Source organism: Emydura macquarii, unplaced genomic scaffold, assembly GCF_026122565.2.
Source record: "Emydura macquarii macquarii isolate MOO-44397 ecotype Brisbane River unplaced genomic scaffold, CSIRO-AGI_Emac_v2 contig_295, whole genome shotgun sequence".
In the NCBI taxonomy this organism is placed as follows: Eukaryota; Metazoa; Chordata; order Testudines; family Chelidae; genus Emydura; species Emydura macquarii.
Window position 1 is genome coordinate 12,702,219 of NW_027130432.1, and position 12,975 is coordinate 12,715,193.

General features: G+C 43.3%; 1 protein-coding gene across 1 annotated transcript in view; it reads right to left on the minus strand.

Moving 5' to 3' along the window:
• Positions 1–5,731: 5,731 nt before the first annotated feature.
• The window catches only part of LOC137154457 (diacylglycerol O-acyltransferase 1-like), a 37,990-nt gene continuing 30,746 nt past the window's right edge, over positions 5,732–12,975 (minus strand). Inside the window, 4 exon segments of the mRNA XM_067550126.1 lie at positions 5,732–6,389; positions 7,421–7,483; positions 8,993–9,080; positions 10,873–10,938. Coding sequence (XP_067406227.1) covers positions 6,222–6,389; positions 7,421–7,483; positions 8,993–9,080; positions 10,873–10,938 — 385 coding nt within the window. The 3' untranslated portion in view covers positions 5,732–6,221.

Genomic DNA, 12,975 nt, shown 5'->3' on the forward strand with positions numbered 1-12,975 from the left:
TTTCTATAGTAATGGAATCAGGGTGCAGCGTCTCTTTAGATGTCCTTAAGGGAGGTTCAGCCACTCAGCATTTCAGAAGGCCCAGAAGATGCCTCTTTTAAACTCTCATTGATGGTTCTATTCAGGATCAGCTGGGTTGTTTGGCTGATGAGCATCGCTAGATGCTTTGTCACTGTAGAGACGGCCTTGCAGTGAGAGGAGAGGATGTTGTCTCATCATGAGCAGCAGTGGAAACTGCAGACCACCACATTAAACTGATTTTAGGCTCGTGACTGAGCTTTGACAGAGACAACTTCTAATTCAGAAAAGATGCAAAGCACAGAGCAGAGTATTCAAAGGGCTGCATAAGCGCTCGGCAATCGAAGGATCATTGCTGCGCCAGAGGCTGCATCAGGCCTGGGTCTCAGGGCACAATTTACTAGTTAAACTGAAAACTTGAGCAAAATACTAAAATAAAAGCAAGTCCTCTGGCCCACATAGGTTCCAGTACCCAGAGGCTTTCTTCTCACCTCTATCTGCCCCTCCAGTCCTTTCCCTGACTCCAGGAAGCTTGCAGGACCTTTGTTACTCCCTGCAGTCCTCACTCACAAGGCCATCTGCCTGGGGGTCACTTACTACCAGCAACCTCCTCCCTACAGTTCTCTGGTTCAACTGTGCGCTCACTGGCCTGTATAAATTCCTTCAGGTTATCATCTGACCCCTAGACCCACATCTTCATTTAGGAGACAGCTGATCAGTCACAGGTGGGGCTAGGTTCATCTTCCCTTAAAGGGGCTGATCACACTGCGACAGACTGTTAAAATAGTTTTTAAAATAATGGGCCTGATTCTGCTCTCACGCATGCTGGTATGAATCTGGAGTCGCTCCCTTGAAGGCACTGGAGTTATCCCAGTTTTGCACCAATGTAACTGAGAATTAACTGAGCTGAATTTGCCTCAAAGCCTGTGTCCTTGTTTATACACAAAAGTTGCATTAGTTTAACTTAAATCATTTTTTAAACAAGAGCAAAACTCTCTGCCTAGTTTGGTTTAAGCATGGCTTATTGCAGGTTAGCTTAATTTGATTTTTTTAGTGGCTCAAGCTAAATTGAAAGAAATTACCCTTACTCCAGAATGAGTGTCAATTGTCAACACACTAACTGGCACCGATTTAACTATATAAATTTAAAAACACACTTTGGTGAAACTAGTGCATGTCCAGGCTTGTCCACAAGCACAGTTACACCAGTTCAGGGGTGATTTTAAACTGATGGAGTTAAGCTGGCACTAAAAGTTGTGCAGACATTATTTTGGACACTCTTTATTTTCAACCATTGGAACAACCTTCCAAGAGGTTTCTCCATTTCTTGGGATCTTCAAATCAAGACTGGACGTCTCTTTTTTAAAAAGATTGTTTGTACCTTGATGTGGCTAGGTGAGGTCAATGCTATCCACCCCTCCCATCTAGCTACATCGGGGTACAAACTCCTTCGGCCTTGTCTCCATTATGTTTTTGCAGGGCAATAGCTAACATGGGTTAGCTATCTTTTGGTAGAAACACACCTTGCTGGCAATTAAAACATAGCCTAAGAAGTAATCAGTTAAAAAACCCTGCCTTAGTTAAACCAGCATACTCCTGTGTGTAGAAAGGCCTGTGGTCCTGTTTCCACCTTTCATCCCGTTGAAGTTGGAATTGAATAGGCTGCAGTTATGAAAGCTATGGCACCAAGCCTTCTCTATTCAGACTAAGAGGGGATAAGAGTATTCTTCCAAACAAGTGATCTCCTTGGCTGAATATCCCCCAGTGCTTTATCATTTTTATTATGTTTCAGGCTCATTGAGAGGGCCATGAAAGATTTAATGATTAAGTAAGCCACCCAATAAAAATCTATTGATCACAGAAAAAAACTAACAGCAAAAATTGCACATGCAGGGCTATCTCCAATTGGCTTCTGAGATGCGTTCGTTTGGTTTTTTACTTAGGAAAACACTGGGTTGTAAAAAAAAAAAAAAAAAAAAAAAGTTATACAGCACTTACATAGATGTTAACAAAATTTAAAAACCATTAAAAGAAACACTTAGGTCCAGTTTGGGTACACATTGCTGATATTAGAGTGTTTGTGAAAATGCTGGGCAAAAGAAAAAGCCTTCTCTTTTGACAGGACAAAGACCTTGATTAAATTAACAAAACAGTGAGACATTTGAGAACTGGTTTCTACTTATTTCCCAGAACTCAGTCCCCCTGTTGTGCAGAGTGACACATCTGTGCCCTGCCTCTTAAATTATCTCCTCTGTGAGGTTCCTTTGTGTCTCCTGATTAAAATCACATCCCCCTCCCCCCGTGCTGGACTTATTACTGAAAACATTGCTCCCTGGTGACTTTTAAGGGCAGATTTTGGATACAACCCCCCTCACAGCTCTGAGGTCTCAGCTGGGTACCCTGCAGAAATGCACATTGTCTCCATGAGCACAGGTGGAAATGTGTACGTTTCTCATGCTGCTCAATGACTTTCAGCCAGATTTACAGATGGAACCACTCAGCCTGGAACGCAAGCCAGGAACCGGCAACTTTCTTGCTTAAAATGTATTTATTTCAGATGCAAACAGCCAAAGATTTTCATGCAGCCAAATGTACCAGGAGCCCTGCAGTTTCCCGAAGTATTTCTTGCTGATAGAGGTACAAGAAAAGCTTTTGAGTGAGGTTTTTCTGAATCCAGCCACAATGTAAATGGCTGCAGGAGATGAACTGAATTGTTATACAGTCACTTGGGTCCTTTGCTCAAAGGTGATGGGACAGGTTTTTTTTAGCATTCATGAAATATGCCAGGTTGAGGGACTTGGAGATCTATGCCTTCTCTCCACAGACCAGTCCAACACAAGGAGTGGCAGTGGAGATTTCAGCACAGTAGCCTAGCCTGGCCCATAAGGACCTCCCTTCTAGGGATGAGAGAGGAACTGCCTCTATACCCATCTGGTCCTTAGCCCCTCTGCTGACTGCCAACATGGGTGTTGATTAGTGCTGACTGTGGTGATGGTTTTGTGATGCGGACAAGTTTCCACCGGGAACCAGATTGAGACCACAAACTTATTCCACAGACTACTAATCAGCCACCAGAAGGCAGCAGCTTTCAGTTACTACTGATGTGGGCTGTGTCTTAGACATGAAAGGTTCCATCTCTCACCATCAGTCCTCTGAAGCATCCAGTCCCATGATGGATTGGTTTATTTTTGCTCCGAATACACTGACTGTACAATGAGAGAAATGGCAGATACAGAAGCCTCGTGGAGAATGCATGTTATCTCATGGATGATTGGAGTGCAAGGACAGGAAGGCCGCAAAAAATTCCCAGCCTGTTCTTGTTGATTGATACTTTTCTCCCAGTAGAAAATATACACAGGGAATATGGCAGACATGCTGAGATGACATTCATCTTCGTGATACAGGGTGGCCTTGTAATGAAGAAGTGGTGCAGCCAGGGATGGCCAATGTCTCTGAGCAAGTGCAGTTATATTTCAGGACTCTTTTGCCTTTTGCTCTTTTGCCTACTGCTCCTAGTCTCCAGGGGTTCTGTGTTGCTCTGAAATAGCCTTACAAATCCTGCCTTCCCATGAGAAAAGAGGACAGGAAGGGGGAAAAAAAGGCCAGAGGAGAAGAAATGCTTGTCAAAGCAAGGAGAGGGCTGCGTAATGGAACCATCTTTTCAGTGGCTGTGGTGTCTAAAAGGCCATACATGCAGCAAAACTATTTTTCACATTCCCTTGGAATGCATCTAAAATGTCCAAATGTTGCCAGTTATGCTGAAAACAGCATCAGCGGAAATATGGAAATCATGAAAGAGCAGCTGGAATCCCTAACCTCCCCTAACAGAAGGTGAAGGGTCAGAATAAGTAATGGGCTCTCCTTGGCCTTTAACTGCATTTAGCCACCCCCTGGCCAGGAGCCCTTTTCTAGGTCTCATTTTCTGAGGTGCAGAAGTCCATGGGAGCTGCTGGGGTTCAGCCCTTCTGAAGGTCAGGCCATGTATATTTTAACTTCCCCATATAAGTGTGAATGTGTGAACAGCTCTTTTCATGCATCTAGATTACCTATGAAAACCTGTGTAAAAAGAGCATTAAGATTGTTGAGTGACGCATAGGAGATGGCAAAGTTCGCAACCTTAGCACTGTGCTCACACTGCGAGAGAGGCTTTCCTTAAACGCTCATATACTATCGTTATTGCAGACTCCCAGTCCCATCCAGGACATGGCCAGGCAGTGCCCAGTGAGTGAGGAAGTGATGAGACATTTGAACAACTCATTCAAACAGAAGTGACGAGGAAGGCTGCATGCAGCACACCAGCTCCATCGCTGCCCACAATTCACAACTCACTGACCGTCTCCCGGGGAAATGGATTACCATACTTATTGTTACACTGATTAAAAATAAAGTAGCTGGTTGTAATCACTGCTTTCTGAGAAATTCTCTTCACTTTCATTGTTGACCGAGTGCCTTGTTCCCCGCACATCATCCATTCTGCACACACTGAGCATGATTGTCTTCTCCCGGCACTGTGTATTTGGAGTAACCCTGGTATTATTTATATTGCAGTAGCATGTACAAGCCACAGGTATGACACAGGACCCCATTGCGCTAGATGCTGTACAAACACAGACCAAAGAGGCAATCCCCATCCCAAAGCGCTTACAATCTAAGCAAATCTTATCTAAGTCATTTTACTATTGTCACTGGGTGCTCAAGTCCCTCTGAAAATCAGGCTGCTTATTTAGATACCTAAGTAGGCTAATTTAGCCTGCTGCTGTGCTGAGACCGCGCCCCATCAGGCTGACCAATCCTGTATCATTATTTCCTTGTGCTGTCCTGTCTGTACCCATCTATTCTCTCTTGTCTTATACTGTACACTTCTTAGTATTGGGGCTGGGGCTGTCTTATTGTGCTGTGTGTACAGCACCTAGCACCATGGGGTCTTGGTCCACAACTGGAATGCCTAGGCGCTAGGGTGATATAAATAATAAACTAACACAGACCGTGAATCATGTAAAATCTGATCCTCAAAGCCTCCTCACTTGCCAAATTCAAATGGATTCTCCCCAAAACCCTGCAAGGCATCTCGCCAGCCTTAGGGCTACTTCCCTGCCAAATGACAGCTTCCTAGCGCCACCCACTTCACTGGCTCCAAATAGCAACACACAACTTCATCATGAGAATATTGGACATGGAGCCTCAGTGGGGTTGATCATTGGGGTAGAGGGTGCAATTCAAGTTCCTCTCCCCAACCACAAGCTCATCCCTTTCCCTTCCTGTCTGGAGACAGGAAGCAGCTGTCTGTTCTACATAGGAAGGGTGAAACCCACACTCTAGGAAGAGGGGATACTTTCAGGGCAGTCAGAAAGCAATTGCCACTCCACTACTACACGCACAGGGCCTGATTCTGCCACCCTTAATTCCACTGAGCAGAACAGCATTCTGCAAGCAGTCCCACTGAGTTTACGGGGACTACTTGAGGAGCAAGGGAAGTGTTCAATATGACTGAGCGTGGCAGAGCTAGGCCCAAAATAAGTATAGCTACGCTATAGCAGTCACTTGGAATAAAAGAAAAAGAATGATTTTAATAACTTTCCATATCTCCTGCTGCAAACAGAAACGTCTTGGCTTCACCTTAGCATTTATCTAGCCATAGGAGCCCATTCTCCTGTGACAACCTTCTGTTCAATTGGCATTATCTCCTCATTAACTCAGCTCTCCCATTTAAATCATTCGATGAAAAAAAGTGAGGAAATGGTATCAGTTTTAGCTGATTCTTAAATTCATTTCCCAGGCAAGACATTATCTTAAATGGCAGTATTTTAATACAAATAAAGAGCATCGACTACAATTTATATCCAGAGCGGTTACCGGACTTTTCAGGGACCCTGTTCAGGTATTCTCTAAAGTCAGTCCTACAGCAGCCAAAGATCAACTTTCTATTGAAGAGACAAAGGGACCAGAGGTGGCCAAAGTAAACAAATACATGTGGCCCACAAAGCTCTGCGCTCACCCATCTTCAATATGGGAGGAGATCAGCACACAATTCTCTATCTTCAGCTTAGTGGCCAGATGAAGCATTGCAGGCCTGGGCAACCCCTCCCATATTAAAGAAAAGGGTGGCTTCATTCTGTGATTCTAACTTGAGCCAAGTTTTGGTGCCTCTGTTGTACATAATGAAAGACAGATAGAGAGCACAAAGGAACTAGGACTGGGGTAGATTAGAAAAAAAACAGTCTCCAGCTTGAATCTTTCCGATGGTGCTGGATGTAATAGTCATGAAAATATAAGAGCATCATGAGCGGAGGACCTAGGACCAAACTGATCCACATGAGGATGTTACCAAAATTACCACCAAAAAGCCTTTTCATTAGACAAGCCAGTGGGACCTGTAGGAAAAAGCAAACACCAGTCACTAACAATATTCTTCCCAGTAGTTCCTGCCATTTTCTAAATGGTGCAAGTGCCCTTAACTAGAGAACAGGTTCTAAATGAATTCGCTTTTACATAATAACAATGACTCATTTTATTTCTAACACTTCCTTTTGCCAAAGTGCTCTGGGCCTGTGCACAGCATAACAAAACAATTACAAAAATCATTAAAGGGACCACCTGCTAAAAGCTTAACAACTAAACAGTCACAAGGAGAAGGAAAAGGTTGTATAGGGAAAGCCAACAGGTGTCAGACTAAAAGTCACAGTTGGAACAGAAAGGCTTAAAGATGTTTTTTAAAGGTAGGGAGAGATTAAAGAAGAAGATTTCAGGGGAGAACAAATTCTGCACCACAGAAACCATCATAGCAAAAGATCAATCATTACGCTGAGGAAATTAACCCTCAAAATTCATACAGGTTTTAAAACCAGGTGGAGCTATAGCGTAGAACAGGTGGCCTGAGTGAGTTTTACTGAGCTGGTTACAAGACCCGTTAAGATTTTTTCTTGTTTGCTTAAAAAGATTTTATAAACTGTTCTGGGTTAAATTACTGCAGAATTTGGTATGTTTCTTCTCAGATTGCCAATGGCTCTAAACATTATAGCACAGAAACCAAACAAGAAGGAAAAATTTCTCTGTGAGAGGTTTATAAACAAAGACTGCTGATGTTTGGCATTTTTTACCATAAAAATAAAACGGGGGTGCAGTTTTTTAGCATCTTTACTGCATGTCAGAAAGCAACAGTTTAAAAACATTTTCTAGTGTAGTTCCCCAGTGCGAAACTGACAATACTGGCAGATGGCTAGTGAGAACAGCCTGCTCAATGCTCACCAGAAAGCCTGGGCTTAGCAAAGCTTTTACTCGTGGTTTAAACTAAAACATTTCATGCCTTAATTATAAAGATCATCTCTAGATAGCAGCAACAGTGCAAAGATCATGGTAGCCACACCCCTGCTACATCACTGGCATAGTTTCCATTTTACCATACCTGAGCTGCCATAGCAGAAAACATCCAAAACCGGAACATCTTCAGTGGGATGGCAATTAGATACTGAAAAAGACAAAAACAAGTATCTGAGATGCATTGCCCTGAATGAGGGTATGTTACTCTTTGTTCTTGACTATAACAAGCAGTGAATATGTGAGTGTGAAGAGCCTGATCCTGACATGACTTCAATCGGACTTTTCCTGAGAAAGGGATGATGTTTATACATTCCTTTCATATTCAAGGGAGTGAAGAAGAGGAAAAAAAGCCTTTTGAGATGCACAGCTTGTAAAAAACTACCTGCCAAATACACTGACCATAGGGACCAGCAGCTGTGTGGTGCAGGGCAGGGCCCAGGACAGCCAGGAGTGCTGGCATCAGCCTGAGCTCATGTGCTCTGACTGTAGTCACCCTGACCAGTCCCTGTAGGCAGCAGTAGCAGTATGGCTAGCACAGGTGCTGGGCTATCAATGGTCAGGGGCCTGTCTGCCTTGAGCATAGTTCCCCCATGACAATCTCTGACAGACACAAAGTGGATGTTTCTGGTATCCAGGGCAGCAGTAATTGCTGATGTAAACTGCATTGTGAATTCTGCTGTTTTCAGACGAGAAGATGTCACACAGAGTGATGGTTCCTTCTGCTCCTTCCCTAGCCACACCCACCTATGCCGCACCCTGACCAGGGAGGCAAAAATGAGGGTTAGGTAACAGGTCATGTAGCCACCCACTGTCTGCAGGAATAGGGTTGTTCTACTACCCATAAGGCTGCATGAGTCCAGAGGAGTATATACCTGAGCATGCACCTCAAATCTGGGCTCATAGTAACAGCGCAGGATGCAGAGTAACTCAGAACTTTTGTTATGATATATTAAAACAATGGAAACTCCCAGTGGCCTAGTGCTAGAGTTCAGCTCTGAAATGTGGGATAGCCCCAGTGGGCTGCTCCAATACCTGGGGGGTGCTGGGCAGCTGCGAAGACCTTTGAAGAAAACTGTGCTCCCTCAGCACTGTGTGGCTCAGTTACTAGAGACATATTTTTCAACTGGAAACAGAGTCCCATAATCAAAGAGTTAATTTTTCTGGAAAATTTTCTAGGCTGGGAAGTTGGCATGTCTGCACCTGCTAACCTGCCTCAGTGGCACTTTCCTCTGGATGTGACCTCTTCTTAACTGAGCACATCCCCTTTCCTAGCCATGCCCCTTACAAGGTCTGGGTCACTGGGTGACTAAGTTGAATGAGACGCCTTGTACGCAACTAATGGAGTCCAGACTGGTGCAGCTTAGCCTGCTTTGGCACTTAAACTCATTTTCTGTCTAACTTGCACTGCCATTTACATCACCAGCACATTTAGCCCAGTATGCTAAACGCTTCTCAGCTAGCGTACCTTGGACACACAGCAGAGTGGGATCTGCAAAGGAGACTTAACAAGGCGAGACCAATAGAATCGTCTTAGATTTCACAGGTTAAATGAGCGATCTGTTAAAAGTCAATGACGGTCACTTGTGTCGTTTACTCTAAGTGCAGCATCCCCTTGCTAATGCTTAGAACTGTTCAGATCAGTGCTGTTGTGACCTACCTCATAGAAACATGCAGAAAGTAGGAACACTGTCATTCGGGCCTGCCACTTGTCATAGCCGTGATGCAGCAAGGGCCTGTATACGTGTCTATGTACACAAGCCACAAGAATAATACGAAAAAGAGTTACTTAAATTGTTTCCTAGTGCAACCAGCTGCCAATATCAGTATCAGTCCTACAGAGCTAGATATGGATCTTATACCAGAGCAATTCCACTGAACTCAATCGAGATACTCCAGATTTACCCCAGTAAATAAGTGCAGAGTTTGGCCCACAGGACAGCTATTCTGACTTACAAAAGCACTATTCATTAGTTTCCTACCATTTAGCCTTATGCAGTGACGGAAGGCATTAGAGAGAAGGGTAACTGCACTGAACTGGTTGGAAGGTATGTTGCTAGAATGATAAGTTGCAACCTCCATAGACTCTCTTGGGTTCTGTGAGCTTCCACATGGATCTTAGTAGCTTAGTGGTTCCTCCATATCTTTTAATGAACATGCATCAGAAATATAATTATATAAAGAGGCCAGGATTTTCAAAAATGGGTTATTCATGTTGTTTCCAAGCTCATTTGATTTTCAAAAGCGTAGTGGTACCCAGTAGTTTTCATTGAAGTCAGCTGAATCAAAATCAGGCCACTTATTTAGCTGCCTAAATGAGCTTAGAACCCCAATGTTAGGCAGCTGTTTTTGAAAATCTTGGCCATAGCTTTTCCCTATAAGAGTGGTTCTGCTTCTTGCACAGGTCATTGGTGGTTTGTAGTGCTAAGGGGGTCAGAGTGTAGGGTGCACTGGCAGCTCTGATCTCTTCACTGTTGGGGTTAGAAAGATCACACAGCACTTCAGACTGGTTACTCTGCTCCCATGGCTTAGGCAGCACTGGAACATAATGACAAGGGATTCTGTCAGGTCATGCCCAGGTAATGTGTGAATGGAGTAATACTGGCTTTGTTGGGAGCAGGTGTCACTTTAGCAACAGGCCCCAAATATTAGAAGTTTCCACTGGAATAACTGGTAACTATTTGTCCTTCCAAAGCTCGAGAGGCTTTTAAGGCTAGAAAACATAGCACCTGTTTGAACCTGTGCCAGAAGGTACTGTAAGAGCTACCAGTTTCAAAGGAACTGATGAATGGACACATACTCTGACTATTTGTTTGGGATGCAGAAGCAGTGCTAAAAAATCCTCTCCCCCCACTCAGGTCAGAATGACTCCACAGCTGCTTCTGCAGCCTCACTAGCCCCTGCAGCCAGCATGCTTCACCTGCATAAGGGAAAATGATTGGGGAAACCATATAATGGCAGATTCACCATACTACACCTTCATTGGCCCATCCTTGACCATCTACACATTGGGGCAAAGGAAACTGTCATGGAGCAGAGGTCTATGATGCAAGAGCACCATGTTCCCTGGTGTGGGGGCAGTTCCCAAACTGTGCCCCCCAAACTTTTCTGCAGTGGAACTGCTCTGATCAGAGCCCCCTGCAACTGCAGAGGAGACAGGATTTGGTCTACGGGGTTGCTGTATTATTCCTGAAGATCTTACTAGCACATGCTAGATTCTTACAGTTATTTTGAAGCATTTAACTTAACAAAAATATAACATTTCTTCCAACACCCTGCTACTCCTCTAAGACCATCCTGAAATTTAAAGCTCACTCATTAATTATGTCTGAATGTCAAGGCTTAATTGCAATGCCTCAGAGTTGCATTTCAAGCCAGCAGAACTTCTGGTGTGATACAGCAGGCAAATAGACCAATTCACGGTGATTTAATCCTTCACAAAGAAAATCTATTATTACTATTATTGATTCCCAGCAGCAATATTTCATCTCCTACACGTAACTGAATCTTAACTGAAAAATGCAGAACTCATTTTTGTACCTGTCTAGCCACTTGTGGGCTGGGATATTCCATCTGGACCAGAACTGTAAGACTGAGTCTGCATTCCTACAAGAACAGAACAAGTAGAAGGGGACGTCTTTGTACAGCACAGAAAGAAAAGCATAAACCCATTCTACCAGACACACATTTTTCAGCACCGATTTTGGTTCACCAAAAATCAAAGCGCACCTCAGTCAATCTGCTGATTACAACTGCATTTGCAGTGGCACTACTGAAATAACCTTATGATAAGAGCATTGGTATTCTCTGTAATGCAACCCCTGGAGTCAGAAATAAATGCAGTGCTTGCTATTTAGAGTAGGAGGGTTTTAAAAAAAATCAAGTGCACCCTGGAGTACTATGCAGTTAACTCGATTTACTCACACGTGTAACTACTCTGCAGTTGATTTACATGCAAATATACCTCTAGTGGTAAGCCCATCATTTTTTCCAGATCTAGAACTTGGGAGCCAATTATCTCACACTTAATGATGACACATGATGTATTCTAATAAGCTATGAAACCGCTAAGTGCTGTGTGTGACAGATATGGCAATTTCCTGCAATATCTTTGAAAGATCTTATTATATTAAGTTTATGTATTATTGTGGGCTGGGATTGTATGTAACCTCTCTAGGGGGAGATGTGACAGATGTGAGACCTGGGAATTCACAAGATTGTATTGGAAATGAACCAGACAAGTATGGACTTTTGGGACAATAAATTTGAAGTGGATTTCCCAGGGAATCTCTAGGGAGAGTTAATACAAATTCCTCAACTCTGGTTATGCAAAAACCCAGCCTTTTGACCCTACGCCCTGAAGAGAGGGTCATTGTCTGCTGATTACCTGTTACAGAAGGCCAAGATCAAAGGCCTGAGCTGTAGAAAGAAATGGATGATCTGCCCAATCTCTGTTCTGGTTCTGGATCCAAGACAGATGAACTCATTTCCATTGGGAAAACCTAGTTGTGGGTTTGAAGTACTAAAACCTACCAGAGCCCTAGGCTGGAGTTGGGGGTGACCTCTGGTATACTTTCTAGCACAGGTGTAGTTTCTTATTGTTTTCATATGTTTTCTCTGTAATACTTTTACCTTAAGAATAAATGTGCTTTCTTAGAAGGAGCTGTGTGGTAACTTGAAACTGTGGGTGAAACACTGGTCCTAGCCCTCAGAGAAACAGCAAAGCACAGGTGCTGGCCTTTTAGGGAGTCTGGCTTGCTGGAGATATCACAGATTAACCAGAGAACTGTGCAGCCTTAAAATCCCTAGTCAGAAGAGAGTGGGATGTGGGTCTCCACCCAAGAAAGGTGATGCCTGGGAGCTGGAAGCCTGAAGTGGGTGCCCTTGGTGGACCATGGAGGGGAAATACAGGTGCAGTTGCCTTGAACTGTGGCAATGAATTTAATATTTTAGGCCTCTCCATTGACAATGAAGCAGTTATCAGACTGAATTGTAGAAAAGAAAGGTTAAGATACTGGGTATGGAAACATACAAGGAAGAGATAGTTCTGAAAGACAGTAGTTTTTTATTTCAGTGAAATTCAATATCTAAAAGAACTGCAGAGGTTAGCGTGCCTCCTCCAGATATTTTAAAGAAAGATTGATCATAGCAAACCAATTTTAAAAAATGAAGGAAAATAGACCCTTCTTCATGCAGATCTCACATGTTGTATCTTCTAGACCTGATCAGCATAAATCCTTTACATATTTTGTGCAGATGCTGCAGAACATAACACCACTTCAAACTTTTCAGTGTTATCTGATTTATCTGGCAGCCATTCCTACTTTTCCTTTTACAGCTTTGGCAACCTAAGGTAGGTGGAATTGTCAGTCAATCAAAATGATGAAGAGGTATCTACCACCCACTACACTTCCTGTCTCTCGTGCTCTCTGCTAGAGTGTGACATTCTCATTTTCCTGACAATGCTTATGCTAGCAACAGAAGATTATGCAAACAAACTGAACCTACCCTAACTACACTCTATTGACTATCATCTTGTGGTTCTCTTGAATGCTGTATCTATGGAGCTAACTTACATTTAATTTATACTGTAGTTACAAATAATTTACAAATGGAGCTAACAAGATGACACAGTCTCTGAGT